This window comes from Pteropus medius, unplaced genomic scaffold, assembly GCF_902729225.1.
Source record: "Pteropus medius unplaced genomic scaffold, Ma_sr-lr_union100, whole genome shotgun sequence".
Lineage (NCBI taxonomy): Eukaryota > Metazoa > Chordata > Mammalia > Chiroptera > Pteropodidae > Pteropus > Pteropus medius.
The window spans coordinates 13,047,705-13,074,194 of record NW_024349799.1 but is presented as its reverse complement, the minus strand read 5'-3'; the positions used below and the strand labels follow the sequence as shown (position 1 = coordinate 13,074,194).

At 49.4% G+C, this 26,490-nt stretch overlaps 2 protein-coding genes across 7 annotated transcripts in view; one reads left to right on the top strand and one right to left on the bottom strand.

Moving 5' to 3' along the window:
- The window catches only part of FLOT2 (flotillin 2), a 15,431-nt gene extending 4,423 nt beyond the window's left edge, over positions 1-11,008 (top strand). Inside the window, exons 2-11 of one of the 3 annotated variants that reach the window (XM_039886132.1) lie at positions 855-936; positions 3,969-4,059; positions 7,151-7,274; positions 7,713-7,831; positions 7,950-8,063; positions 8,161-8,280; positions 8,369-8,583; positions 8,995-9,178; positions 9,471-9,620; positions 9,734-11,008. In XM_039886132.1, the coding sequence (XP_039742066.1) occupies positions 855-936; positions 3,969-4,059; positions 7,151-7,274; positions 7,713-7,831; positions 7,950-8,063; positions 8,161-8,280; positions 8,369-8,583; positions 8,995-9,178; positions 9,471-9,620; positions 9,734-9,772 (1,238 nt within the window). In that variant the 3' untranslated portion in view covers positions 9,773-11,008. Of the gene's footprint in view, positions 1-854; positions 937-3,968; positions 4,060-6,056; positions 6,148-7,150; positions 7,275-7,712; positions 7,832-7,949; positions 8,064-8,160; positions 8,281-8,368; positions 8,584-8,994; positions 9,179-9,470; positions 9,621-9,733 lie in introns of those variants that run through there. The other 2 variants (XM_039886131.1, XM_039886133.1) reach the window with 2 other exon arrangements.
- A 2,251-nt stretch (positions 11,009-13,259) lies between these two features.
- Positions 13,260-26,034, bottom strand: ERAL1 (Era like 12S mitochondrial rRNA chaperone 1). Of its 4 annotated transcripts, XR_005658050.1 has the most exons (11): positions 25,712-26,034; positions 24,832-24,959; positions 24,649-24,726; positions 24,208-24,254; positions 23,986-24,047; positions 23,707-23,819; positions 23,365-23,613; positions 23,076-23,225; positions 22,868-22,948; positions 20,196-20,309; positions 13,260-20,011 (listed from the first exon to the last, which is right to left on the bottom strand). XR_005658050.1 is itself a non-coding variant. In XM_039886127.1 (10 exons), exons 1-10 carry the CDS (start codon positions 25,992-25,994, stop codon positions 20,298-20,300), a joined length of 1,203 nt encoding a protein of 400 aa, XP_039742061.1. In that variant the 5' UTR covers positions 25,995-26,034; the 3' UTR covers positions 13,260-20,297. The 4 variants fall into 4 exon arrangements, 3 of the variants coding, with proteins under 3 accessions (XP_039742061.1, XP_039742060.1, XP_039742062.1); XM_039886127.1 differs by having other exon boundaries at positions 13,260-20,309; XM_039886126.1 differs by lacking the exons at positions 13,260-20,011; positions 20,196-20,309 and adding an exon at positions 22,139-22,750 and having other exon boundaries at positions 25,712-26,033.
- Positions 26,035-26,490: the final 456 nt, after the last annotated feature.

Genomic DNA, 26,490 nt, shown 5'->3' with positions numbered 1-26,490 from the left:
TTTTTTTTTTTTTTACTATACAAATCACACTTCCTTTGAATCATGTTTCCTGTACATATCTGCACTACAAGTGAACTGCCACTCTAGCTTTTATGAAAGTTTTCCTGAACTTGATGAGTAATTTTGGCATTGACAAGAGAGTTTGCAATAAGAATTTCAAGACTTGATTTTTCTCCTTTCTGTACAGAGAGCATGCTGAACATGTCCACAGCATGAATCTGGGGCCAGGCCAGATTCAACATTCTGTTTAGTGGATAGTTTCCAGGAATCACTCCCTTTTTAAACCTTTTCCCTTTTCACTTCTCCCATCGGTACCATGAGTTGGCCTTTGTTTTGAGGCCTTGCCTTCTGCATCTGCTCCCACAAGAGGAAAAGAGTCACTCTGAACCCCTGAGAATAGAGAACCAGCTTCACTAAGATGTATCTACCAGGCATGAGCAAGGCTCCCACCTTGACTCTCCTCTTTCAAGATAGGACTTGTATCTTCATTTCTGTGTCCCTGGTACAGAAAATATTCTGCTTGTTTGTTGAATGAATATCTGAATAGTTGAATGAAAAATGGAAGTTTTTTCTACTCACTCCTGCCCACTGACTTCTTCTGCTCCCTGAAAGCACTTACATTCTGAGCTACTCACTGGATTTCTTCCTTTTTATGCAAATTGTTTGTCTACCAAACTAGATTCCCAGGCCCTGAAGGGCATGTCTCACATTTCTGAGCATGTAACTCAGCACCTGGCAACCCATAGAGGGAGTTGTCAAGTATCGGAGCAGATAAAGGCCCAGGGTTGTTGGACAAATGCGGGTAGACAAACACAAGAGCTGACTAACCAGCAGTACTTTGCTTTGCTTTCCAGGGGGCTGTTGTGGTTCAGACTATAAACAGTATGTGTTTGGCGGCTGGGCCTGGGCCTGGTGGTGTATCTCCGATACTCAGAGGTAAGTGCCGGGGGGCTCTGGAAACTAGTATCTTGGTGGGCAAGGGAGAAAAAGGTTTCTAGCCTTTTCCCTTCACTCCACAGGTCAGCTAGAGCATCTGCCACTTGCCACATTTCATTCTTGGGGTGGGGGGTCTCCTAAGAAGCAGACAGAATGGGTCGCTCAGGGATGCTAGAGGTCTGTCTATGGGCACCTCCTTAGTGGATGTGCTTTTTTCCACTGGAGGCATCACTTCTGTCCCAGAGAATTCAGATTCCTGCCCAGGCAGAATCCTAATGCCCTGATTCTAGTTCAAAGTTATTCATGAAGCCTTAATTATACACCCTGTTTGGAGTGGGTTTGGGAGGGAGGAAAAGCTGAAGGGACCTCTTACGTGCATCCTCACTTGTGCAGGCTCTGAGACAATGCAGGTAGAGGTAAATAACAGAGAATGAATTTACAGTCTGAAGTGGCTCTGTGACAGCAGCTGGTTAGAGACCAGGGGTGGGGATCTAAGGAATTGGTAGCAGGGCCAGGCAAGAAAGGTCTGGACCTCTTAAATCAATCTGGAAAGACTAGAGGAAGGGATATTTTAGCTCCCCAGAGAGCCCACCACCAAGCTGTATCTGCAGGCTACCCCAGAGCTCCTGGTAGAGCCAGGCTTGGCTTGGACCTTTCCTGTCACCCTCACTGCCTACACAAAAGGAGATGAGACATGCCAGCCACCTTTCCACCATCACCCCCTTCCTGATTATGGAAGATGGGGGAAGGGGCCCAGATCCTTCTAGTCCAGGACCCAGGCAACAAGGGCAGCAGAGCTGTGAAGGTGTGCACACGTGGGGGGCATGGGCTATCATCCTGAAGGGGAAGTGATGGAGATTCCAGTGGAAATCCCCCCCAGCCTCAGCCCTACCAGTCAGCAGAGAGAAGCCCCATGACTTCACTGAGCTGTTAGTGCTTGGGGCTCCAGGGAGTCTGAGGGTGTTGGCTAGGGTCAGGGGCATGGGAAACATGTTACACTTTTTAACTTCACTGATTTCCCAGTAACCCCCCCTCCACTCTCCCATCTCTCCCTTCCTTTGTCTGAGTGGAGGGATCTTGGGTAACTCTTTTGGCCCAAGGCCGGAGTGTCACAAAGTAATACTGGTCACAGCTTTCTCTCAGAAGGCTCCTAGGCACTCCTGAGTAGTCCAGTTGGTCTGTCAGAAAACATGGGGCACCCTCTCTAGAGACACTGCCACCCTACCCCACATGCCATGCAGTCCTGGGATGACAGAATATCTTGTCCAGAACACCTTGACATACAACCAAGCCTGGAGAGTTTGCCGCTTGCCCAGAGACCTATCCTGCATGAGCTTTCACTGCTAAAACAACAACCCTGCAGCTCCACGTTCTTGGGCCCCGCTCCTGCTTCTTGCTCCAAGAAACAGAGCCCCAAGACAGGGCCAAGCTCCCATGACAACAGATTTGGAAGTGAGGAGTGGAGGGCCTTGTACCTTGCTCTAGGAAACTGATCTCACACACCCAGGCTCAGCATCTTCCCTCTGGTCCCACTTGCTGGGCAGTCTGAGTCTACAGCCCTTCCCCTTCTTGGACCCTGTCCTGGGGGCAGCCCCTTCCCTAGTCTGCTTGGGGGACATCCCCACAAGCTGAGGCCTTTATTTCCCTAGGCTAGCAGGAACCTCTCAGGTCAGAGTAGAGGCTTCTAACCCAGCCTGGATCCTCACCTTCCCTTTTGAGGTACTTTCCACAGCCATCCTACCTTTCACCCACCCTTAGTGTCAGCCATTCTTCTCCAGGCTCAGTGAAGTCCCTCCTGCTGCACTTTGCTGTTGCATCCTATACTTTCATGAGGCCTGATGTAGGCACCTCTCTCCTTGCCTGAGCAATTCCTCTACCTCTGGCATCTGAGCTGCAGCCTCCCATCTTCCCTCCTTCCTTCCCTCCCTCTCTCCTATTTCCCTCTTTCCTCCTTTCCCAGAAGAGAGGTTGGTGGGTTCCTGTCTGAACCAGGTCTAGAGTCCTCTCAGGCCCATGGGTGCTTAGTGGTAGGGGCTTGAATGAAGGCAGCCTTTTGCACATCTGCATGGCCACAGTCCCCAGGGCTGGCATGTACGAGTTGAGGTGGGGGTCCCCTTTTCCTCCAACCCACCTGCTTCTCCAGCCTCAGTCTCTGTCCTTCCTTTCTCTGGTTCAGGGAAGCCTTCCACGCTGTTCACAGCCTGGCCTCTGCCTGGACCACTGCCCTACACACACACAGTCATGCACACACGCTGCTCTAGGGAGGCTCAGCTGGGGTCAGCCAAGTAGCTTTGAGGCACCTTATTTTCTTTGCCATGACTCCCTCCTCTGCCTGTGCCCAACATTGGAAATTCCAAAGTGAATTACTCTGTCATCTCCCAGGGTATGTCATGTCCCTGTGAATATTCTGGCAGGGGCACACTTTCTCCCCCAGCCTTCCTTGACACACCACCACCCCAAAATTAGAAAATCCAAAATTTTCTTTGGGCTTTTCTGGCCCTAAATTGTCTTCTTAGTGACATGTAGCACAGACCTTGAGAGTGTGTGCCCCAAGCAGATTCGGTATTTGCTGTGGCTCATCAATCCCCAGAGTGGCCGCTACCTCCCAGTTTCTGAAAACACAGGTTTGCCTGTGTTTGGAGGGTGGACTTGAAGCTAAGTCTCTCAGATCATGCCAGAAACGTCCAAGGAAAGAGAAGTGATGAGCAACCCGGGTGCCCTGCACACAGGCCTCCTGACCTCAAAACACAGACCCAGGGCATCAACAGGCTTTTCCTCCAGCCCAGCAGCTCCTCCTTGGAAGGGTATGGGGACTAGAGAAGAGACCCAGAGGCCTCAAGCCAGCAAAGACAGGTCTTTGTCCCCCTACAGCCCTAGGCTGCGCTGGTAGTGGTGGGGCTGAAATATGGAGAGCAACCCTGCCCCCAGGCATCAGGCATTGGTGCTTATCTGGTAACCACTGTGTGTATTTGCTGTGTCCCCTCCTACCCCTTCCTGTCCCTGCCTCTCCCTACCCCATGGCTGCTTCTCAGACTGTCTCTGGAGGTTATGACCATCCTGTGTCGCTGTGAGAATATTGAGACGTCGGAGGGGGTCCCGCTATTCGTAACAGGGGTTGCACAGGTAATAACCCACCTGCTTCCTCCTCTGTGTCTAACCTTCTCTCTTCCTGCCCTGTGGGGCCTAGCAAGAAGGAGCCAATGGACTCCCTTCCTAAGAGTATGCCTCCCTCTCCTCTGCTTCCACTTCTGCTGCTCTGGAAGCTCTGCCAAAATCTACCAGTGGGTATCCTTAGATGCCAAGCCTAAATTGGGAGTAAGTCGAGGCAGGAGACACAGGCCCTTATGTGACAGAGCTGAGCTGTCTGGGTGGGGAGGGTTCAGTCCTATCTACTGCTAAATTCCTAGTCCTCCAGGTACCATGGAGCCCCTTGCTAGCCCCTTCTCCAGGCTGACACCCCAGTGTCAAGCCCTAGCCCTCCTCCTTACAAGGCCAGAAGATGGGTCTCATGGGGAGTTCTGGTCACCAAGCCCTTTGGCCCCCTTCAACCTCTTTGACAGGCCTGAGCAAGAAGAGCCTTGGTAATTCCCTGCCCCTAATTCTTTGTTGAGAGGCCTTTGAACAGATTTCTTGTCACTAGGCTTCAGTTTCCCTGTTGTGAAATGAGAATGATGCCTTCTCTGTGCCTTGTAGGGATATTGGAAAGACAAGTAAAACAATATGAGGGCACTTTGGGATATTTGGGACGGAAGTGCTAGAGAAACCCAGGCTTTATTACGAATACGATCTTACTTTGAAAAGCAAGTGACCTGGTATCTCACTCTTCATTACCATGTAGCAGTAGCTGGTGAAATCCATTCTTAAGCCAGAGCATTTAGTAACTCTGGGTGCTAATGTGTAGGTTCCCATCTTCATTGCTTCATTCATCAACTCTCTGTTGAGTGCCTTCTCAGTTCCAAGCACTACGAATGCTGGAGTGAACATCAGAAAGGCCCTGCCCCCTCAGAGCCTGCATGCTGGTGGGTCCCCAGGCTGGAAGAGACCTAAGTGTCGCCTTACCTATTGCCTTACCATGCATGAAATTGCCCTTCAGCCTTCTCAGGCAAAAACTCTACACCACCACTCCCTTCCTCACCCATCCTGCCATCTAATCAGGAAGGGGACTCCCCATCTCATCTGCCCCTTGTAGCCGTGGGAGGGCAGGCTTCCGCACAGAAGTCTGAGAAGCTCAGAGCACCTTGCGTGGAATGGGCAGAGCCCTGGCTTTCTTTGGCACCCATCTAAAGCAGCCCTATTCCCCCTCCAAACACACTACTCTACTTGAAATAACTGCAAATGCCCAGGTCCCTTTTAAGCTTGGTGATATGGACCTTTAAGCCTCAGACTGTCTGGACAGAACAAGTCTTTCTATGGTTAGTGCTCCTTGGACAGGAAACTCTGATGTGGCCCCAGCCTTCATTCCCCACTTGACCACCCCTGGGGCCCAACCCCTGAGGGTAGGCTTCACACCTTAGCCTGTTGCCAAGTAGAGGGACTATGAAGCACTTATCTGGCAAGGGGCAGATGCAGAATCACTTCCTCTTGACCCAGCAGTGGACATACTCCCAGCTGGCCAGGCCACCAGGCAGAGCTTTTCTAGGCAGCTTCCTGGAGCATCCCAGGGTGCTGAGCAAACCCAGGGATCAGATGAGGGCCCCCAAGAGAAGTTTAGCTGACACCCTTGGACAACTTAAAGAGCACAGCCTGGAGTACCAGCACTTACTTGCTATCCCAGGATACACACACAGCTACACCTGGACTCTTCCCCAACCCCTCAACCAGACCACTGCATCAACTTCTTCTCTACTTCCTTTTCCCAGTCTTCAAGCCAAGCTGATTTGAACAGAGGACATGGGTAGCATGCCCATCCTCCTTCCTCTGGAGCCACCAGTACCCACCCTGCCCTGCCTTCCCACCTATCTCCTCACATTCTCCCAACAACCCCTTGGGGAATCTTCCCCACCCTCCTCCACAACAGGACCCCTGGCCCATCCCAGCCGGAGCAGTGAAGTATTGGACTCTTCCCACATCACAGGCCCTGGGCCCCCAGACCCATGTCCCTGTTTTGCATTTCTTGGCAGGATTTCCCTAGAGATTATGACGTTGCAGCCCCGCTGCGAGGACGTAGAGACGGCCGAGGGGGTAGCTTTAACTGTGACGGGTGTCGCCCAGGTATAGTAACTCAGCAGCCCCACGCATGACCGTTGAGCTCCCTCGTCCCATGCTGGGGTGGTGGGGAGGGGAGGAGAGGACAGCAGCCAGAGGCAGTTTCTCTCCAGCACCCCTGCCCCCACCCCCCTTCCAAGAGAGGGTCATTGCCACTGGAACATGCTCACTCGGCCCTTGGCCACCCAGCAGGACTAACAGATACCCACTTCTCTCCTCAGCGGGCTCACGAGGGACAGAACCAGTGCTGAGGGCTCCTGTCTAACTAATCCCACCCCATTCTTTGCAGGTGTCGGAAATGCCAGGCCCCAGAATCCAAGCTTTTCCTGTTGCCTGGGTAGGGGGCTAGAGGGGTGGGGACCAAAGGGTGAAGCCAGGTGAGGCAGAGCAGCTCTGGGCTCTGGAGTCAGAGGTTGCATTATATTCCTAGCTCAGTGCCTGGGTGAGGGGCTTTCCGCCCTACTCCACCTCTCGACTTCATGGGGTAGACAGATTAAACCATGTTTTAGGCCTCTGGTGAGGGGGTTGTTGGCCTACTACTTTGGGAAGGAAAGGCAGGAAGATGCCTACCCTCGGTGGCAAGCCCTGGACCTGTTCCCTGTTCTGTCCAGGTCCTCTTTCCTAGTCTGTCGCTCTGTCCCTATTGCTCATTGTCCTTTTTATGTTCTCTGCCCCTCAGTCTACAGGTCTCCCACCTGTGGGAAGCCTGGAACGGAGGATTTGGCTAATGAGGGAAAAATGAGTGGGCTGGAGGGGTTGGGGGGACGAGCCCCATATGCCCAGGAGAGAGTCCTGGGGCTGCCAGTGAGGATGAAATTTCTCTGTGAGAATCCCTTGTGTGCTATCCCCACTAGAGGCCTCAGACAGACTCCACCCCATCCCCCAGCCCCTAGGCCTCCAGGTCTGAAAAAGGAGGGGAGGGGCATAGCCACCACCCTCCGCACCTGGGTCTGGGGCTTTCATCTGCCACCCTCCAGCCTGGCTCAGGTGCCTCTGTGACCACTGGCAGGTGAAGATCATGACAGAGAAAGAGCTCCTGGCTGTGGCCTGCGAGCAGTTCCTGGGCAAGAATGTGCAAGACATCAAGAACGTTGTTCTGCAGACCCTAGAGGGGCACCTGCGCTCCATCCTCGGTGAGACTCTCCCCAGCTCAGGGACCTCCCTGCTGTCTTCGAGGAGCGTCACAGGGTCCCCAAGCCAGGGCCAGAGAGGGGTGCAGGGTGGGGCAGGGGGATCCATCAGGCCCACCAAGGTTTCTAGATGAAAAGCCAAAACATTTTCCCTGAAGTATTTCCTTTCAAAACTTCAGATGACTTGAGTGAAAGGGAGGGCATAAGGGTGGGGGTGAGGGGCTGCCAGTCTGGTCAGGCAGCTAGTACTGCTTGGAATACTTTTCTTCATCCAGCCTGGACTCTGCAGATGGATGATAAACACGGTTAAGAAGAAACCAGGAAGACCCAGATCATACTGCACAACCCCTGTATACCCTCAGACCTCTACTTGCATGCCTCCTTCTTTTCCTAGCTGGCTGGGCCCCCTGGGGAGTCAGCCCATGATCCCTCTGCCCCCAGGGACCCTGACCGTGGAACAGATTTATCAGGACCGGGACCAGTTTGCCAAGCTGGTGCGGGAGGTGGCAGCCCCAGACGTCGGGCGCATGGGCATTGAGATCCTGAGCTTCACCATCAAGGTGTGGTGGGAAGGCTATAGCCCCCTGTGTCCATCTGGGAGTGGGAGGGAGGCTTGGCAGGAGGGGCACCTTTGTGCCTATGACTGTTCCCAAGGATGACTCCCTTTTCCCTCCCCAGGATGTGTATGACAAAGTAGACTATCTGAGCTCCCTGGGCAAGACACAGACTGCCGTAGTTCAGAGAGATGCTGACATCGGGGTGGCCGAGGCCGAGCGGGATGCAGGCATTCGGGTATGTGGGCTTTCCCATTCCCAGAAACAGGGTGCTCAGGGGTGGTGGTACCATAGTTGCTAAGAGAACCCTCAGCACCTGCCCCTCTTGCTCCCAGGAAGCCGAGTGCAAGAAGGAGATGCTAGACGTGAAATTCATGGCAGACACCAAGATCGCTGACTCCAAGCGAGCCTTTGAACTGCAAAAGTCAGCCTTCAGTGAGGAAGTTAACATCAAGGTGAGAAGCTATAAGGCCCCTGGGTTGGGGCTCGTGGCCTAAGGCTTGGTGGCCAGGCCTTGACATACTGACCACACTTCTGCCACAGACAGCAGAGGCCCAGCTGGCCTATGAGCTACAAGGGGCCCGTGAGCAGCAGAAGATCCGTCAGGAAGAGATTGAAATTGAGATTGTGCAGCGTAAAAAGCAGATTGCAGTGGAGGCACAAGAGATCCTGCGTACAGACAAGGAGCTTATTGCCACGGTGCGCCGCCCAGCTGAGGCTGAGGCCCACCGGATACAGCAGATAGCTGAGGGTGAAAAGTGAGTGCTGCTGGGTATTGGGCTGGGGCATTAGTCAGGCTCCTCTGCCATGCATGCTCCCCCCTCCCCACTCTCCTGACCACAGTTTGGAAACTAGTTCCTCTGTCCCTGTGCACTCATTTTGAAGAACACGAGATTGTTGTTAGGAAAACTGACTTAGATAAAGGAGATGTGAAGACCTGGTATAGTGTTTGGCCCAGAGGGCATCCTGGTTAATTACCTCCCTCCATTTACATCTGGGAGCCCATAGCCTCTCCCTGGCCAGAGCCAGAATGCCAGGGCCCCCCTCTTCACAGATTCCCCCACCCGACACCTGCAAGAGCAGAGGGCTTAAGGGTTTGTGAGTCCCCAGGCAAGGCATGAGGGACCCCTGGCACTTCCCACTGATTCTGCCTGGCCTGGACTTCCTAGGGTGAAGCAGGTCCTCTTGGCTCAGGCAGAGGCTGAGAAGATTCGCAAAATCGGTGAGGCGGAGGCATCAGTCATCGAGGCGATGGGCAAGGCAGAGGCTGAGCGGATGAAGCTCAAGGCTGAGGCCTACCAGAAATACGGGGACTCCGCCAAGATGGCCTTGGTGCTGGAGGCCCTGCCCCAGGTGAGGCTCCCACCCAAGGCTGGGATTAGCTAGGCATGTGCCAGAACTTTTTGGGGCCTTTTCAGGAACACAGCAACAGGTGGATTAAATGGGGGCGTACTCAGCATGGGGCAGGAACCCTACAATAGGCATAGGCTTGTCCCTGATTCACTGGGCCTCCCGGACCATGGCTTGCAAATAGGGGCCACCCAGGCTGCTTTGGGGTTCGCGTGAGATGGAGAAAGGAGGGAGAAATGCTGAACAGAGTAGGTGGACTGAACCAACCAAGCGCTTCTCCCACCTTACATCCTAGATTGCTGCTAAAATTGCCGCCCCACTGACCAAAGTTGATGAAATTGTGATCCTCAGCGGTGACAACAACAAGGTGACATCAGAAGTGAACCGACTGCTGGCTGAGCTGCCTGCCTCTGTGCATGCCCTTACAGGCGTGGACCTATCTAAGGTGTGTACCTTGCTAGCCACGGTGGGATTACCTGGGCAGTCTGCTGGACTGACCCAAGCGAAGTGGTTGTGGGCCCCAGAGCCACGGCCTCATGGCATCTCCCATTCTTGCAGATACCCCTGATCAAGAAGGCCACCGGTGCACAGGTGTGAGGCTCCTGAAGGCCCACACCTTTCAGCAGCCGCCCGCCCCTCCCTTCAGCACCCGTTTTAATACCACAAGGACAACGGGAACGTTACTGACTCTGGTGCCTTATTTTATAGGAACCAGAAGTGCTGTGTGTTCAGGCCTTCTTTTCTCTGGCTGTTTTCCCTTCTGTCTCTGTCTCCTTTTCTTCTTCTCTACCCCACACCCTCACTTTCACTGCCACATCCATCTGGTGTGTCTCTTCCACCCTCATATTCATGTACGTATGTCTCTTCTTTTGTCTCTTTTTCTCTCTTTCCTCCTACCCACCCTCTACACTCATCATGTAGTTTAAGCTGAAGATGTTTATTATAATCACTGTCTGTCTGTGGGGGGTGGTCCTACTGCCCCTCAGAATCTTGGTGCCTTGAAGTTCTCTGTGTATCTGTCCTCCTCCCTGTGGCCCTGGCAAGAGCTCAGCATGAGTGCAAGGGGTCTGGGTAGGACAGTCCTCTCTCCTCTCCTGGCCTGGACTTCTCAACCCCAAACCGTACCCTGGGAAGCCCTCAGCCTCACCCACTCTAGCCCCTCTAGGCCTAGGTAGCTGTGGCCTACAGGCCCAGAACCATTGCCTTCACTTCGCCCCTCCCCAGCCCCAGGCCTACTGTCATACCTTACCCCTCCCCTCCCCCCAACCCCAGGGGCACAGAAGCAAGGCCTCCTGTTTATAGCAGCTCCTTCCGTTTACTACTGCCTTAGGAGGCCCCCGCTTGTGCTCAGGGAAGTCCCCTTCATGGACATGTCCCTGCTAGGTGGAGTGAGGCTTGGTCTTAGTTATGCTAAGCCTTTCTGGGATCAAAGTCCAGCCCTGTTGGGGACTAGAAAGTCCGTAGACCTTCTTCCTGCTAGGGCCACACTGTCCTGGGTATTGGGCTGGGCCCTTCCAGCGGGCAAGGCTGTGCCAGCCCCATACAGAATTGAGTGCTGTAGACTTTCTTCCTGGCGGGAGTGACAGAATTCCAGCCATGGGGAAGCAGCCCAGTCCTCTGTCTCCTTGCTCTACTGGAGGCAGAAGAGCACAGGCAACCTGGCAGGGGTGCTTTGGGTATCCTATGGTCCCAGTCCCACACCCCTGGCCCTGGCCCTGCCCCAGCCTGTGTGGCTGTTCCTGCATGTGGATGCTGCATGTTTGGTCTGGGGCTTGGATGCTGCACTGCCCCACTGCCTGTCCCTTCTGGTAAAATAAAGATCTGTTATGCCTATGCCCTGTATTGTGTCTTCTGTGAGGGGAGAGACTGGAACCAAGAACCAACCAGGTGGCCCTCCCACATACCCCTTCATCCTGAAGGTTACACTTTTCCTGTCCTTCCCCACCCTAGCCACTGGGGGGCATCAGCACACTGGCCTTGCCCCCAATAGCATCCTGGGGCAGGGTGGCCCAAGCTGCTGAGGCCAGACCTGAGCCCTAGGAGACCTGACTCCATTGCAGGCAGAAGATGGAGGGAGCTGCCAGGTTCGCTACACCTCTGTGCTTGTCCTGAGCCCCACTTAGTAATGGAGCCCACAACTCAGGCTTAAGAGCATGAACTCGAGTCAGACAACTTGGGTTTAAATTTCAGCTCTGTTGTTTATGACCTGTTTATTACTTAGACAAATAACTTCATCTTTTGGGGTTTCAGTATTCTTATTCATTTTACAAATGCTGTGTGCCAGGCATTGTCCTAGATGCTGGAGAGACCGCAGTGAACAGAACAAACCCACAGCTTTTAGAGCTTACACTCAGGTAAGGGAAACAAAATAAGAGATATTAAATACGTCTACAGTATGTTAGATAATGGTGTGCACTAAGAAAGCAAATAAAACTGAAAGGAATAGGAAGTTCAGGAGGGTGAACTTTAAATTTTAGGGTATTGAAGGAAGACCGAAATGAGAAGGTAGTGTTAAAGCAAGTAAAGGAAAGAGCAATGCAGAGGAAAGAGCTTCCCAACCAAGGACCCCAAGGTGGGAGTGTGTTGGGCATGATCAAAGAACAGCAAGGAGGTCAATATGTTTAGAAATGAGTGAGTGAATGAGCAGCGGGGAAAGTGGCAGTAGATAAGGTCAGGATGGACAACCTTAATGAGGCTTGTTTTCAGGTCATGTGGAACCTTAATGGGGCCTATTTTGGCCTTTGACATGGAAACCACTGAAGGGTTTGAAAGAAGAGTGATGTGGTCTGACACACCTGAAAAGATCATTCTAGGCACTGCGACAATACAAGGGAGAAAGAAAATCATTTCCAAAAATGGTGCTGGAACAACTGGGTTTGTATGGAGGACAAAATCACAACCTCCATCTCACTCTATATACAAAAACTAGTTTGAGATGGATCATAGACCTAATATAAAAACTCAACCCATAAAGCATACAGAATAAGGGGAATGTTTTTATGACCTTGGCATAGGCAAGTTTCCTAGGATAAAAACAAACAAAAAACATAAATGAAAAAATTGATAAATTGAACCATCAAAATAAGTCGTGTCTAACAAAATGAACTTAAGAAAATGGAGAAACAAGCACAGTCGGGAAAAAATATTTATAATATATATATCTAATGAAGAATTTCCATGTATAAAAAGAGCTCCTACAAATCAATAATAGCAAGACAACTCAATAGGAACATTGCTCCAAACACCCTAAGAATAGAATGAAGAGGGATAAGGGAGGCAGTGGGAAGACCAGTTGCTTCTCATCAGTATTGCAATAATACAGGTGAAATATGATGGCCACTTTGACCAATAGCGGTGGTGAGAAGCACTCAGGTGTTGGATGTATTTTGAACTGACCAGAGTTGCTGACTGAGAAAAAAAATGAAATTAAAAAAATGCCTCCAATATCTATGAATTTGAAGATTCAAGTATCGTAAAGATACCAATTTTCCCATATTGGTCTATAGAGTTAGTACAACCCCAAGAGATTTTGAATTGACAAACTAATTCTGAATGTTATAGAGAAATGCCAAAAGCACAAGAATAAGCAAGAGAAACTTGAAAATTAGCAAAGTTGGAGGATTTAAAGTATCATATATCAAGACAATTCAAAGTTCAGTTGTTAAGACTGTGATTGACATGGGCACACAGTAGACCAATGGAATAGAATAGAGAGTCCAAAAATAGACCCACACTTGTTTTATGACAAAAGTGGCAATGCAGAGCTATGTGGAAAGGACAGTCTTTTCAATAAAAGATACTGGCTATCTGTGCGGGGAAAAAATGGTTCTTGATCCTGAACCTCACATTGTACACAAAATCAATCCCAAATGGACTGCAGATCTAAATGTGAAAAGTAATAAAATGTAGAAAATAACAATATCTTCATGACCTTAGGATAAGCGAAGATTTTTATACTAACATGAAAATAACTATAAAAGATTAATAAAACATTAAAATTAAGACTTTATCAAAGGACACATTAATCTCCAGGGAATTACGCTGAGTAAAAAAATGTCTATCCAAAATGTGACATACTATATGATTCCATTTGTATAACTTTTTAATTTTTTATTATGGTAAAATACATAGAATAATAGACAAATGTTGGGCTCAAGCCCTACACAAAAAGGCCAACAGATGTATGAAAACTTGTAGAAGATTGTATTTTGAAAGGATGATAGCAACATTATCTTCTATTCCACATGTTCTCCTTACAGTGTGATTTTGACAGTCCTTCCAATTAGAGGTAGAACCTATGCCCCCTTCCCTTGAAACTGAGTGGACTTTTGTGACTATTTAGGTCAATAGAATATGGTAGACTTGATGCTATATGACTAACGAGGCTAGCTCATAACAATGTAGCTTCTGCTTTATTAGTTTGAATACTGTCATTAAGCTTTTAGCTACTGTGTAGACAGTCTGACTTTTCTAAGGCCACTGTGCTGTCAGGAAGTCCTAGCAAAGAGACACACAGATAATCCTTGAGCTACATGAAGAGAGAGATGCTTGGCCAGCCCCTAGCTCCTCCAGGCCCCATCTGACTGCATCTCATCTACATGACAGACCCCAACCAGTTCTGCCCACCCAACCTCCTGAAATCCTGATCTCTGAAACTGAGAGATAGTATAAGGAATGTCAGTTGTTTAAGCTTCCAAGTTTGGGGATGATTTGTCACAAAACAATGGATAATGAGAATAGCACGTATAATTTAATTAATCATCAGGGAAATGCAAATTAAAACCAGGATGAGATATCACTACATACCCACCAGAATGACTGAAATGGAAGAGTAACAATACTAAGTGTAGGTGAGGATGTGGAGCACTTGGAACTTTCATATACTGCTGGTAGAAATTTATGTTGATACAACTACTGTGGAACTCTGTTTAACAGAATCTAGTACAGCTAAACATAAGCACAGCCTTTGATCCAACCATTCCACCCCCAACAGAAATATACATACAGGTATGTACAAGAATGTTCATTGCAGCATTATAAATAATGGCCCCCAAATTCCAACAATCCAAATGTTTACCAATAGTGGAACGAATAAAGTGTAGTACATTCAGGAAATTAAATACTACACAGAAATGAAAATAAATAACTGATAGATGCAACAACTTGAATCTCACAATGTTGAGAGAAAGAAGCCAGACATAAAAATACATCATGAATCAGTCTTTTATATAAAAAGCAGCCAAGCTAATCTATGGCATTAGAAGTCAGGATAGAAGTCAGCTTTGGAGAGGAAGAGGGAGGTAATTGTGAGAGAGGACACAGGAGGCTCCTGGGACTGTCTAGAAACGTGCTGAGAATGTTCTATTTCTTGATGTGGGTGGTTGTTAAATGGGTATGTTCACTTTGTGGTAATGCACTTGAATGTATGTTATACTTCATCAAAGATAAATTGCCTCCAATTTTTTGGCCTGTCTGGAAGAATGGAGTTGCTATCTACACACACATGGAAAAAGCGGTTGAAGAAGCAGATTTGAGGTGGGATCAGGACCTCAGTTTTGGGTGTGTTAATTTTAAGGTGCCTATTAGAGAAATTAACAAGTAGGACATTCACTCTAGAAATTAGTTTAGGGGAGAGGCTTGTCCTGGACCTGTGAATTAGGGAGTCACCTAACTACTAAATAGTAGTGTAGATACTATTTAAAGCTGTGGGACAAGAGAAGATCAACAAAAGAATGAGTGTAGGTAATAAAGAAAAGAAGTTCAAGGATTGAGCCTGGGGCTGTGTACTGTTGGGGTTGTTGTAAGGACTAAATGACAGCTCATGTTAGCATTAAGCATGGCACTTCGTGAGCTCAGCATGTATCAGCTGATATCATTTGGCAGTTGGCTTATAAAGTCCTTTTGCAGGCATTTTTAAAAATTTTCCCACTGATTACTAAAATGATAAAATGAGTTGTACTTATTTAATCCCTGAGTCAACCTTGTGAAAAGTTATTGCCTTGTATTTTATACAATGAGGAAACTGAAGCATGGAAGTGAAAGAACTTGCCCAAGATCACTTAGTGTCAGAGCCAGAACCAGGAATGGAAGCCAGACTCCCAGACACTGAGGCTCCTGCTCTTTTTACTACTTCCTGTTAACCTTCAGAAAAGAGGAACTGGGTGGCTGTGTGGGGCTCAACTAGGAGATGATCCTGGTTAGTCTGAGCGTCAGGGACAGTGGCTGACCAGAGGAGATGACCAGAGAGGCCTCAGAAAAGCAAGAAAACAGGGGCCTTGCTGAAAGAGGCTTGAAGGATGCTGGAGAAGAGAAAGATGTTTGGGGCAATAATTTGGGGGTAGAGGGAGAGAGGTGATGTATTGATACCTGTGATAAAGCCAATGGATTCTGAGATTAGGGAGAACCAGGCCTCTGTCCCCAGAGCCTGGAACCAGCCTCAGGGAGGGAGAGTGAGTAGTATAGGGCCTTTTGTCCAAGCCCTTTAAGTCCTGCCCAGACTGTCCATCCTCATTTGGGGCTGCCATGGACCCAGGATGGAGTGATAGAGGGCCTTGTGTGCAGACTTGATTCCTGCAGGGCACAGCTGAAGCTGTTCCCAACTTCCTGTGCTTATGACTCCAGCCTTGAGAACTGGGTCTGGGGATACAGGTCCTACTCCCTTTCTCTACTATTTCTAGGCCCTGAGCTTGAGGGCCCAGCACATAGTGGGTTAAGGGGCCTGGAACCTTTGCCTGAAGCGGGGGAGGGCAGGGAACTGTCACAAGGAGCCTTGTCTGGTCTGATAATCCAGGCTGCCTATCTCTTCCACAGCAGCTGTGAAGCAGACAGGTTGTCCTGGCAGGGAGGGAGGGAGGTAAAGCCCTGCTAATGGCGGGAAGGATTTGAGGAGGGAGGGCCACCTAGGCTCCCTGGGATCCTTTCTCACCCAACAGCTACCTTTAGGACTGTGCCTGGAGACTGGAGAGGTCATGGCCCAAGTCATGGGGGTTCCCACTGACCCAAAGAACAGAAACTGAGAATTGCTGAACAGACTTAGGGAGGTGTTGATTGTAGTCTATTTCTGACTATATGTGTGCTCAGGCAGGTAGGCACTATCATGTGCATGTGCGGTATGTGAGTGAGCACACATGTCCATGGGTACATGCCCCATTGGGGAGGATAAGTAGGGAAAGCCTATTGCAAAGCCAGAAGGGAAGAAACCTGGCATTTGTTGACTTCCTATAGTATATGAGCCAGGCTCTAGGTTAGAAATTTTCACCTCTGCTGTCTTATTTCATCTGTACAACAATCACAGAAAAGTACATATTATAATAAACCCATTTTACTGATAAGGAAGTCAGGACTCTAAGAGCAGGGCAGGGCCCAGGCCCACTCAGCAGGGCCGGTAGTGGTGGATCTCAGACTCTAACAAATACAAAGCTGTGCTTTTCCCTTCTGGCTCTGAGTCTGTCCTGGGCAGGGTTTGGAAGAAAAGCAAAAAATTGGAGGCTTAACTCCTGAACTGTGTAGGCTGAGGCTCTGGGTTAAGCCAAAGGTGGCCTGTGATTCTAGGGCATGTGAGTTCCATGTGAGGGCCTGGCTGCAGGAGGTCAGAGAAAGGAGCGAGAATTGACGCTGGGTTGGAATTGGCTGAGAGCAGTGTGTGGAAGGTTTTAAAAGGAATCAGATGGGTGGGAAGACCTAAAGAAGTAGAAGGGACTGTACTGTGCAGGAGCTTCCCACACCTTCTTTCACTGACTCTTCCCAAGGATCTTATGAGGTGGGCATTACTGTCGTTGCTATTTGAGAGACAAGGAAACTGAGGCTCAGAGAGATGAAGTAAGCAATATGCTCGGAATCACATTATTGGTTAAGTGGCAAAACTTGGGTCTAATTCCATTGCTTCTGAAACTCAAAATGGCCTCACAGAGAAATCAATCTCATTTCACAGCAGGTTTGTGCACAGATACTGGGGTCAAGAGTCTGGAGAGCAGAGTTGTAGCCTGCCTCTTTTCCTGACTTACTATGTAACTCAGGGTTATGCATGTCTTCCAGGAGCCTCAGTATCTCTATTATAAAATTAGCATGCAGTCATCTTTTGGAGATGGATGGACATTAACAAAGCCCCCAAGGAAGCCACTGCTAGCACCCCACTGCATCTGGGTTTATTGTACAACGCGTGCACTTGCTCATGGGACCAAAAGGCATAGAGACTGCAAGAGCGGAGTACTTGAACACATGCATGTTGGGCACTGTCTGGAGAGTCTGCATGTGTTCAGTGTAAAGCACCTCTGAGCACCTTCCTGAAAAAGTCCCGTGAATGGTGCTGGGGCTACAGAGAAGAATCAAAGTGCCTGCTAAATGAGTAGTTGGGGACAAATAAGGGACAGATGAATTTTCACAGAGTGTTGAGGAAAATAGAGCAGGTCCAAAGCCTAGACATAGGAAAGCAAGTGTCAGGGAGGGTTAGGAAAAGCTTCATAGACTGGTCATGATGAAATTAAGGTAGGATAAGAGGCAATCACCAGCAGTCATCGCTGACAAACCCCCTAGGTCTCAAACTCCAATCTATCACATAGAGAGAAAGGGTTTAGAACTATTTTCTAGCTTTTCTTTTTCACACCTCTTAAGTTCCTAGAACCAGACCAGACTCTTGCTTTGGGTCCTCTGTATCCAAAGCAAAACAGTAGAGTAAGTTCCAACCCAGAACTTCTCAAAGTCTTTGGTTCCAGGCTGAGTTTTGCTGCTGACTATGCTGAGTAAGACAGTGAATGACCGTATTATTTGGCCTTCTTTTATCTTTGTACAAAACTACTAACTTCATGAAACTTAGTAAAGCATCCAGGAAGAAACTAAGAGAATTTTACTAGCTGAATCTATTTTTTTATGTGTATCTCCATGTGTTGTGTCTATGTGGGCATCATACATGTGTGTTGTGTATGTGTTCTGCATGTTATGCATGTGTCTGTTCATCTGTAGGTATCTGCTGCTGCCTTCCTGTTTCTCTGAGAGTTCTGGGTTCCCCGATGTGGAGAGGTAGAAGGAATCCTGAGGCTTTGGATGATTCTCTGCCCTTCTCTGGGCCTCAGTTTCCTCGCCTATCTAAATGAGGGAATCGAACTCCATGATTTTGAAGGACTCTTGCAGATCTGACCATCTTTAACTTCATCACTTGCCATATGGTTTAAGGACTTCATCCAAAGAAGTTCTAAATAAGAGTCAAAGGCTTAAAGCTGCAGTGGCAGGGATTGGAATTAGAAGGATAAGGTCCCAGACTAGCCTACCCTGGCCTCGGGAGAGCCATGAAGTTCTTGGTCTGAAGCAAAAGTTGTCAGAATGCAAAGCTGGACCCAAGGACCCAGACTGTGTTCCCCACCCCAATGTTGGTCAGGCAAGGGGCAGAGTCTCCATGTGACTTGCAGAAAGAAAGGAAGAAAGATTCCCATCCTAACTTCCCTTAGGTTTCCAAAGAGGCAGAGGGATTGAAGAGCAGCCATTCAGGAGACAGCCCTAGATAGAAAATATCCTCAGGTCCTACATTGTGGCCCCTGCTGGCTCCTGATACACAGACGGGCCCCCACCCTGATAGCCACAAGCCTGCTTATCAGGGTCCCCAGACCACCCCACCCAGGCTCAGACTCTCCTCCAGTCCACACCCTGATCACAGCCCCCTCCACCCCAGCCAGAGGCCACAGCCACAGAATCTCTGGTTGGTTGAGATATCTCTCCTCTATCTCCAGGACCCCTGAGTCCTATCCGTGCTCACCTTTGAACCTGGCCCCCAAGGATTAAGCAGAAACCTAGGCAGTGCACAGCTTGACTTGAAGTTTGGCCCTGGTACATGAAGCCTTTACTCTGGTAAAAGAGCCTGATCTATGGGGTCTCTGAATAGAAGTGACCTGGCAGGAGGGGTAACAGGAAAGAGGGTCACAAAGAGGTAAGAACAGACAAAATGCTAATTCCTCACTTGGTTAGAGCACCTGAATTTTTAAAGCTTTCTCACTCACATTACTCACTTAATTCTTACAATTTGGTGAGGTATGTATTACCACCAAAGTTCAGAGAAGTGTTACTTTGCCCTCGGTCACACAGCTCATGACAGAGGAAAGGAAAGGAAACTGACACTGGTTCTATACATTCTAGGCTCTGGGAGTTTGAGATGAGTGCTGTTAAAAAACAAAATTCAACCCAGTATATCTGAAAATCTAACTTGCGTTAAGCAATTCACAAATCAGCAGCATGCTACCTAGCAACCAGAAAGGCACTCAGAGGGGCTGTACAAAATGGAAGCTTTTTATAGGAAGAAGGGTGGGGCAAGGAGCTATTAACAAAAGAAAAGATTACTTTGGGGTCTTGACACTTGGTGTGGGCCAAAGAGAACAAAAGAGGGGAAGGGTTTTTATCATGCAGATTGCCTCTTCTTCCTATGAGGGATGGAGAGGGCCCACAAGACAGATCACCTTACTGGTGTTGGACCAGAAAATTCCAAACCAGTAGGTTAATATTACATTTCTGGAAGAAGCTGAAAATGCAATTAGGTCAGGCATTAAATCTGTTTGGTATGATGGGCTTTTAGCACTTGTATCATTTTGGGCCTGTGGTTTTCTCTTTGACAGTGTTCATATCATCCTTTTAATCACCATGAGGTGCATATGGATAGCTCTTTATATTTGAGGAAACTGAAGCTGAGGATACCTGGTCCAAAGTCACAGAGATGGATGTTGTAGAATTGAGACTGTCACCCAAGGCCTGTTACCGCTAAACCTTGCCTCTTTCAGTAGCATCAAGCTTCTTTCAAGAACATCCCATGAGCTTTCAGATGTTCAACAGGCTTCACCTGTGGCCTTCGGTGAGCCCCTGGGAAGCGAGCAAGGTAGGAATTAACTTGTTTGAACCCCTTCTGTGGACCAGCACTAGCACTGTGCTAAGTGCTTTACCAGCAGCTAATTACCTGGTTCTCACAATTCTGTTAACAAGGGACCTTTATTATCGCTGTTTACAAAGAACAGGGACAATCAATCCAAGAGAGAAAATGACTTGCCTGAGTTACACCTTTGTCCGTCTGCCTTCCCGGGCCAAAGTGTCTCTCCTCCCCATTATAGTGGGCTAAACACCATGTCAGTCATTTGACAAGAAGGTTTATTTAGTCTCTAGTCTGTGGTAGAAATATATCAGTGAATAAACCAAGCACTCATGATTATTTGCTTAATTGTGAATAATCACACAAATAAATGAACCCACAACACAGGGATTTAACTAACCAGGGAAGACTTCCCTACAGAGGTGACAGAGATCTGAAGAGAAAATAGGAACTAACTAGACAAGAAAGGAGGTAAGATCACGTCAGCATGTGCCAAGGTTCTGTGGCAGCAGGAAATAGAACACCTCCAAGGAACCAAAAGAAGGGTGAGTCTCTCCTCCCATTCCCCATCCCGGCCTCACCTGCCCCTGCACAGGAGGGGTATAACTGCCTCCTAGCACACAGACCTGATTAAGATAGGGAAAGGGGAAGGAACAGAGAAGCAGATGTGCTCCCCAGAATGAGGGTCTAAATAACAGAGTCCCTGCTTTGAGGAGTCTCTACCCCAGGAGTCTCACCTTCCCCAGAGGCAGAGAATTGAATAATGCCAGGCTCTTACCCTAAGTGACTTGATCTCTGAAGAACAGGTCCTCACCCATTCTTATGCTAGCTCCCACAAGTTTGGGATTCAGCTGCCCTCAAATCTCCCCACAGAGGACACCCCTACCCAGGGGAACTTGCCATGACAGAGGTGGGTGAGGGATCTGCCTATTCAGGTCCGGCCTTCTTGTGCTCAGCATAAATGCAGACAGGGGTCTGGGGACTGAAATTTAGGCCAGAGCCTGCCCCAGGAATCCACAAAGATCCAGCTGTCAGGACCCTCCCTTTCATAGAGATTCAACTAACAGTCTCACCACTATCACCAACTCCTCCTTCCTAAATTCCACCAGGGCTCTGACCAAGATGGGGTGAGGCTATTCTTTCTTCTCCTCAGCCCAGCAGATAGATGACCAACTTCATGGGGATACGAATGAAGGGTGGATCCTAGGCTTAGCATAAGAGTATGTGAGAAAGGGACTAATAGGGAGATGGGCCAGTGACTCTCCTTCTGAGGAGTCCAGCGGGGAAAGGGTTAATAGGCAGGGCCTTCAAGAACCAGGGAAAGTGCCCCACCCAGGGGAGGGGCCAGTGGATTAAAAGGCAAGCACTAGGAGTGAAGAGGCAAGGACAGGGTCCCTCTGCCTTTCTGGTCTGCAGTTCCAGCTCCAGGTAAGTGCCCCTCCTCTGGGTTTGTCTGTTGGTCTGACCAGAGGTTACCTTCTGCCTCATTAGGTGATCTCTGGCTTAACTCTGGCACAGGGTCCCTAAGGTGATCTCAACAGACCCTCGCTTTGCAGGTTTCTTCCAGCCAGTCCCGTTCCTCTAACCCACTTTGGCCACCCTTGACCACAGAATCAAGACACTGGCCTGGGAGCTGTGGAGCATGGATGCGGGAGCTCTGCGTATCCAGCCCTGACCTGTCCAGCTCTGCTCCTAGCCCCTGGCTTTCCCTGCCACAGTGCTCTTCAAGTCATGCCTCCCATGCCCCCTGCAGGGCCCTGACTTGGATATCATCATATACTGTAAGTTTGCGATGAGACACTACAGTATAGATGATGTACTAGTCCGGGTACCCCCAGCTCTGGAGCCTGATGAGGACAAGAGGATGCAGCAAGCCCACTGTGCTCATCACAGCCTGCTGACTGCCAGGGCACTTGGGAATGGCGAGGAAACCGTTACCATTACTGAGTTTAGTAATGGTAATGGTTCTCTTGCTGCACCCAGAAAACGTGCCAAGAGAACTCAGGACCCTGGAGCAGACTACTGGAAGAGAAGAAGACTCAAGCTCAGACAATGGGGTGGGGGTGAGGGAATGGGTAAGTTTTCTCTTTCCTGTTCTAAAGAAATAAAGGTGAGAACGAGAATGCTTGTCTTTTAACTTTATTAGCATCGGAGGCTGGGGAGAGGGATGTAGTGGAAGGATTCAATGACTTGGGGAGCAGGTGGGAGGCACTATCTCACATGGGTCCTTATGGGACTTCCAGGTGGAGGATCTGACAAGGGAAAAAGATCTCCCTGCTAACAACTGGCAACTGAGGGAGAAACTCTGGGCCAGTGCCAGGTAGAAGCAGGGTGGCGCTGCTTGCACCAAAGAGACAAACTTCTAGACCTAAGTAGCTGTGGCCCCAGTCAGAGAAACTACTGGGGACAGAGCTAAGGTAGGTTCCTTCCTCCAACACGAGATATGGCTGGGGAGGGGCTGTGCTGACTAGGCAAGCAGGCCAGCCAGTGGTTTGCCATCAGTGTTCATGCCCCTCACCAGTCCCTGTAGGCCCCAGGCAGGAGCAATTCTGGTCAGTGGCTCCTACCAGAAACTTAGACTGGGATGTCTTGAGAGGGGCAGTAGAGGGTGGTCAATTGAGGAGCTTCACAGAGAGGCGGAGCTGAACCTCACAGAGGAAGATGTCCATAAGGTCCCGGCCAGCCTCCTCTGCAATCTGGGAGATCAGGTGCCCCTTCGGACCAATCAAGATCTTCTGAGAGTGGGATAAAAGAGAGGATCCTGAGCCTGCTCTCAGGGCTCCCAAGCAGTGGAGGGGAGAACCCCTGCCTAACAGAGCCTTAGTCCCTCTTTCAAGCCTAGACCTGCTTACCACATGAGATTCTTTGGGCACCAGAAGCTTCTGTACGATCACCAGCTCCCCGCTTGGTCCTTCCTCCCACATAATTGTTTTCTGCACAGGGAAACGTCATAATTAGTCAGTCAGGCAGACACATACCCCAATGTCTCTGGGACACAGCTGTCCTGCTCTGAGTGTGCACCTGGTGGAGAACCCCCAGATCCTTTCACTGGGCCTGCACCTGCTGTACATTGTAGGGCACCTCCTGGGGCAGATGCTCTAGGAGCTTCTCTCGGATGATGTTGGCGCAGATCTCCTCAGGCGTCTGGCTAGTGAGAACTTCACTATGGAATTCCCAAGGCCCTGGCTGGGCCCGTGCCAGGAGGTATTGCTGTGGGTACAGAGGGAGTAGGTGAGCATTTCAGTCCCAATCAGGACTTTCCTACTCACTTTCTCTTCCAGGAGGAACTCTGAGGCTTGTCTTCACATGGTGGAAGACAAAGGCCAGGCTATGGCCAAGACTGACTGACCTTTAGTGTTTTCACATCCTCCTGGCTTAGTGCTGATAACATGAAGATCTCCTGGAAGTAAGGCCAGCCAATCCTCTGAGGGCCTCCCACAGACTGTATGTTTGGGCCCTTGGCTGCTGGGCTGGGGCAGTGGGTACCCGGCTGTGAGCGGAAGGCCTGTCTTAACTTGAGCTTCTTGCCACTGACCACACCTTCAGTGAGGGCTGCTGTGAGCTCCAGGAGAACTGACTTCTGCTTCAGGCAATCTACCTGGGCATAGGGGATGGGCAGACAGTGTGTGTGGTTAGTGAGATAGGGGTCTTAGAGGAAAGTAGACTCCTTCCTCGGGTAGGTGGTACTCACCTTGTTCATGACAAGGATGCTGGGGACTTGGGAGAACTGGGTCAAGCACTGGAGCACTTCGGGGCTGAGCTGGTTCCGAGTCCATTTGTCTGAGACATCCACAAGAACTACAACTGGAAGTTGGCAGGATGATGAAAACAAAAATATGACCACTCTTTTCCCCATCCCCCGATAATTTCCAATGGTAGGAGTCTGGCCAATCCCCACCTCCCAAACTACCAAGAAATGAGAGGCCATGACTGTGTAAACTGGGCTTCAGATTCCCATTCTGAGCCTAACCCAGATCAGCAGATTCCATGCTCTTCCATGGATCTTCCAACAAAGAGAGCTCCAGATGGTGCCTGAAGGACAGACATACATAGGTTAGGAAGGGTCTTATGACTGACGTACTCCTGATGAGGGATAGAGTGTGGAAGGGGGTTTTCCAGCCCCTATGATGGTATCTCTCCACCCCCTCTTCAACGTCTTTCCCCCTACAACCCTTGTTTCCATGGCTATTACCTTTTCTGTTTAACAGGGCTGATGAGGCCAGGTGTGTCAAGTAGAATCTAAAATCAGGAAAGAGTGATGTCTAAACCCTCAGGCCCCAGGAGGAAAAATTATGACTGGGAGTGAAAGAAAGGCCACCCTTGATTTCAGAAGCCTGACATCTTCTTGCCAAGCTGACTAGAGTTTTATCTTCCAGCTTTGTTTTAATTCCAGATAAGATCCAGAAGGAAGAATATGACTGTAAATATATGGACGATTAGGAAACAGTAAAGAGGAAATGAGACCTTTCTAATTAAATGGCAGAGAGAGAAAGTACAGAGAGAATTACTCCAGGCCTAAAGGAAGAGGAAACTCTTTTCTCTCAGGGGAGTGAATCCAAACATCATTTTCTTCAGGTCTAATAGTAAGGGAGGCCCTCCTAGCTTCACCCTTTGTCCTGTTGCAGGTACTCACCACCTGGGCCTCTTTCTCTGTGATGACCCCCAGAGCTTGGCAGCGAGTAGTGTGCACCTTCTTGGACACAGGAAACACCTGCCAGAAACAAAGAAGTCCCAGTGAGGTCTTAGATCCTTCTATGACAATCCATGGAGAGATGAAAAGGGGTAGGGGGTTGGGGGAGTCAAAGATGTGGCATACTTTTCGGCCCAGCAGCTGGTTGGAGAGTGTTGACTTCCCTGCATTTGGGGCACCCAGGAGGACCACTCGTAGGACCCGGGAGTTCTCAGGCATGTCGGGGTGATGGACCAAGAGGAGATCCTGCTCATCTGTGTGTGGGGCAGGAGGGAAGTGAAAGAGAGTACAATTTGGATCTTGTCAGGCACACAGTCCTACCACCCACAAAGGGAGTAGGGATACAACGTTAGTGCACCAGATTGAAGCCGAGACCAGGCTTTGAGACTTAAGTTTGTCCATTAATTAGTTTACATGACTTTATTAAATCTTTTAACCTCTCTAAATTCCTTAGTTTTATCACATGTAAAATGGGGATGATATTAATAGTACCTATTTATAACCTTCTTTAGACAATTGGCAATTGTGTAAAATCACTGGCACAATGCCTGGCACTTAATATTAAATTACTGTGTAGTTTGTCTGGTAAATATATGCACATGGGTGAGTACAGCTAGGCCAGATAAAGCCAGAAATCCCTCCAGGCCTATCTCCCGGCCCCTACTAAGGGCGTTATGAAGGCTCTAAAACCTTTTTCAGTCTTTTGTATTGGCTCCTTATGCCAATGGATTGCAACGACCGGTTTGTATCCAGCCTCCCTACCAGATTCTATACTACTCCCTACCAGAATACAGGGTACTCTGCTGGCCTCGTAGAATCTGTTCTTTCTCTCTCCTGTGAGATCCTTCACTGCTCGTCTCCGTCTCCCTCTCTGTCTCTCTCTGCTTTTGTTTTCTGTAACCATGCCCCCAAAAATAATATCCCCAGACTGAGGGATTTCCTCGAAACGGAGCTTTCACTGATAAAAACGGTAACAGTTCCGGACAAATCGATCTGGGCCCTTTACCTCTGTGCATGGACACGGCAGGAATGCGAGAAGTCAACGAACTGTCGGGCTGAGAGAGTCCGAGGAAGCGGTCCAAGGCTGAGTTCTGGCCATAACGCCTAGAAGCCGAGGCTAGGAGCGGACCAGAGAAAGCGGCGCCCGCTACACAGGTCACGCACCTCCGCTGATAGCCCAAGAGCGATGGGAACCGGGTTGCCCACTCCCTTGCGGCGACAGGGCCCGTCTGCCAAAACCCTAAGAACACTCGAGAAAGCGCAGCCCCGGGGCAGCCGGTGGCAGCCATCACAGCCGCAAGGCACTCCGGGAACTGACCGGGAACGCATCTACCATTGGACTGAGCGGCGGAAGGGCGAGCGAGCCGGAAAGAGGTAGTGTGGTCCAAACAGAGAGAGACGGGAGGTGACGTTGGAGGTGGCATGCGACAGTAACTATTCTAAAGACTGGCCGAGGCCAAGGAAATGGGAAAATGAGTATTTAGAGTGTATGAGCATGACGATTGCTTTGGAATCCTGTACAGATCCTGTTTTCTTCTGCTAAATTTTTGTAAAACGCCTCTCCAGCCCTGCCTCCTGAAAGACTACATCTCCCACGAGGCCAAGCGGCAGAAATCGTTCTCTTAGCTCCTGATTTCACCCAGCTGGAGAAACCGGCGTGTCGAAGGAGTAATGGTCTTGGGGGTGGGATCGTGCACTATTCCGCTGGTCCCCATAAGGGTTCTTTTAGTCTTCTTCAACCTCGGACTTGCAGGATCCTCTCCCAAGTCCTACTTTGGCTTGGCT

What these genes read in the sequence shown, in the direction of transcription:
- ERAL1 (XM_039886126.1), bottom strand. Translation starts at nt 25,994, where the DNA reads ATGGCTGCCACCGGCTGCCCCGGGGCTGCGCTTTCTCGAGTGTTCTTA. An exon ending in AGCCCTGTTAAACAGAAAAG is followed by an intron (nt 24,048 to 24,207) that starts GTAATAGCCATG and finishes TCTGTCCTTCAG; the next exon opens with GCACCATCTGGAGCTCTCTT. An exon ending in GCATCCTTGTCATGAACAAG is followed by an intron (nt 23,614 to 23,706) that starts GTGAGTACCACC and finishes CCCTATGCCCAG; the next exon opens with GTAGATTGCCTGAAGCAGAA.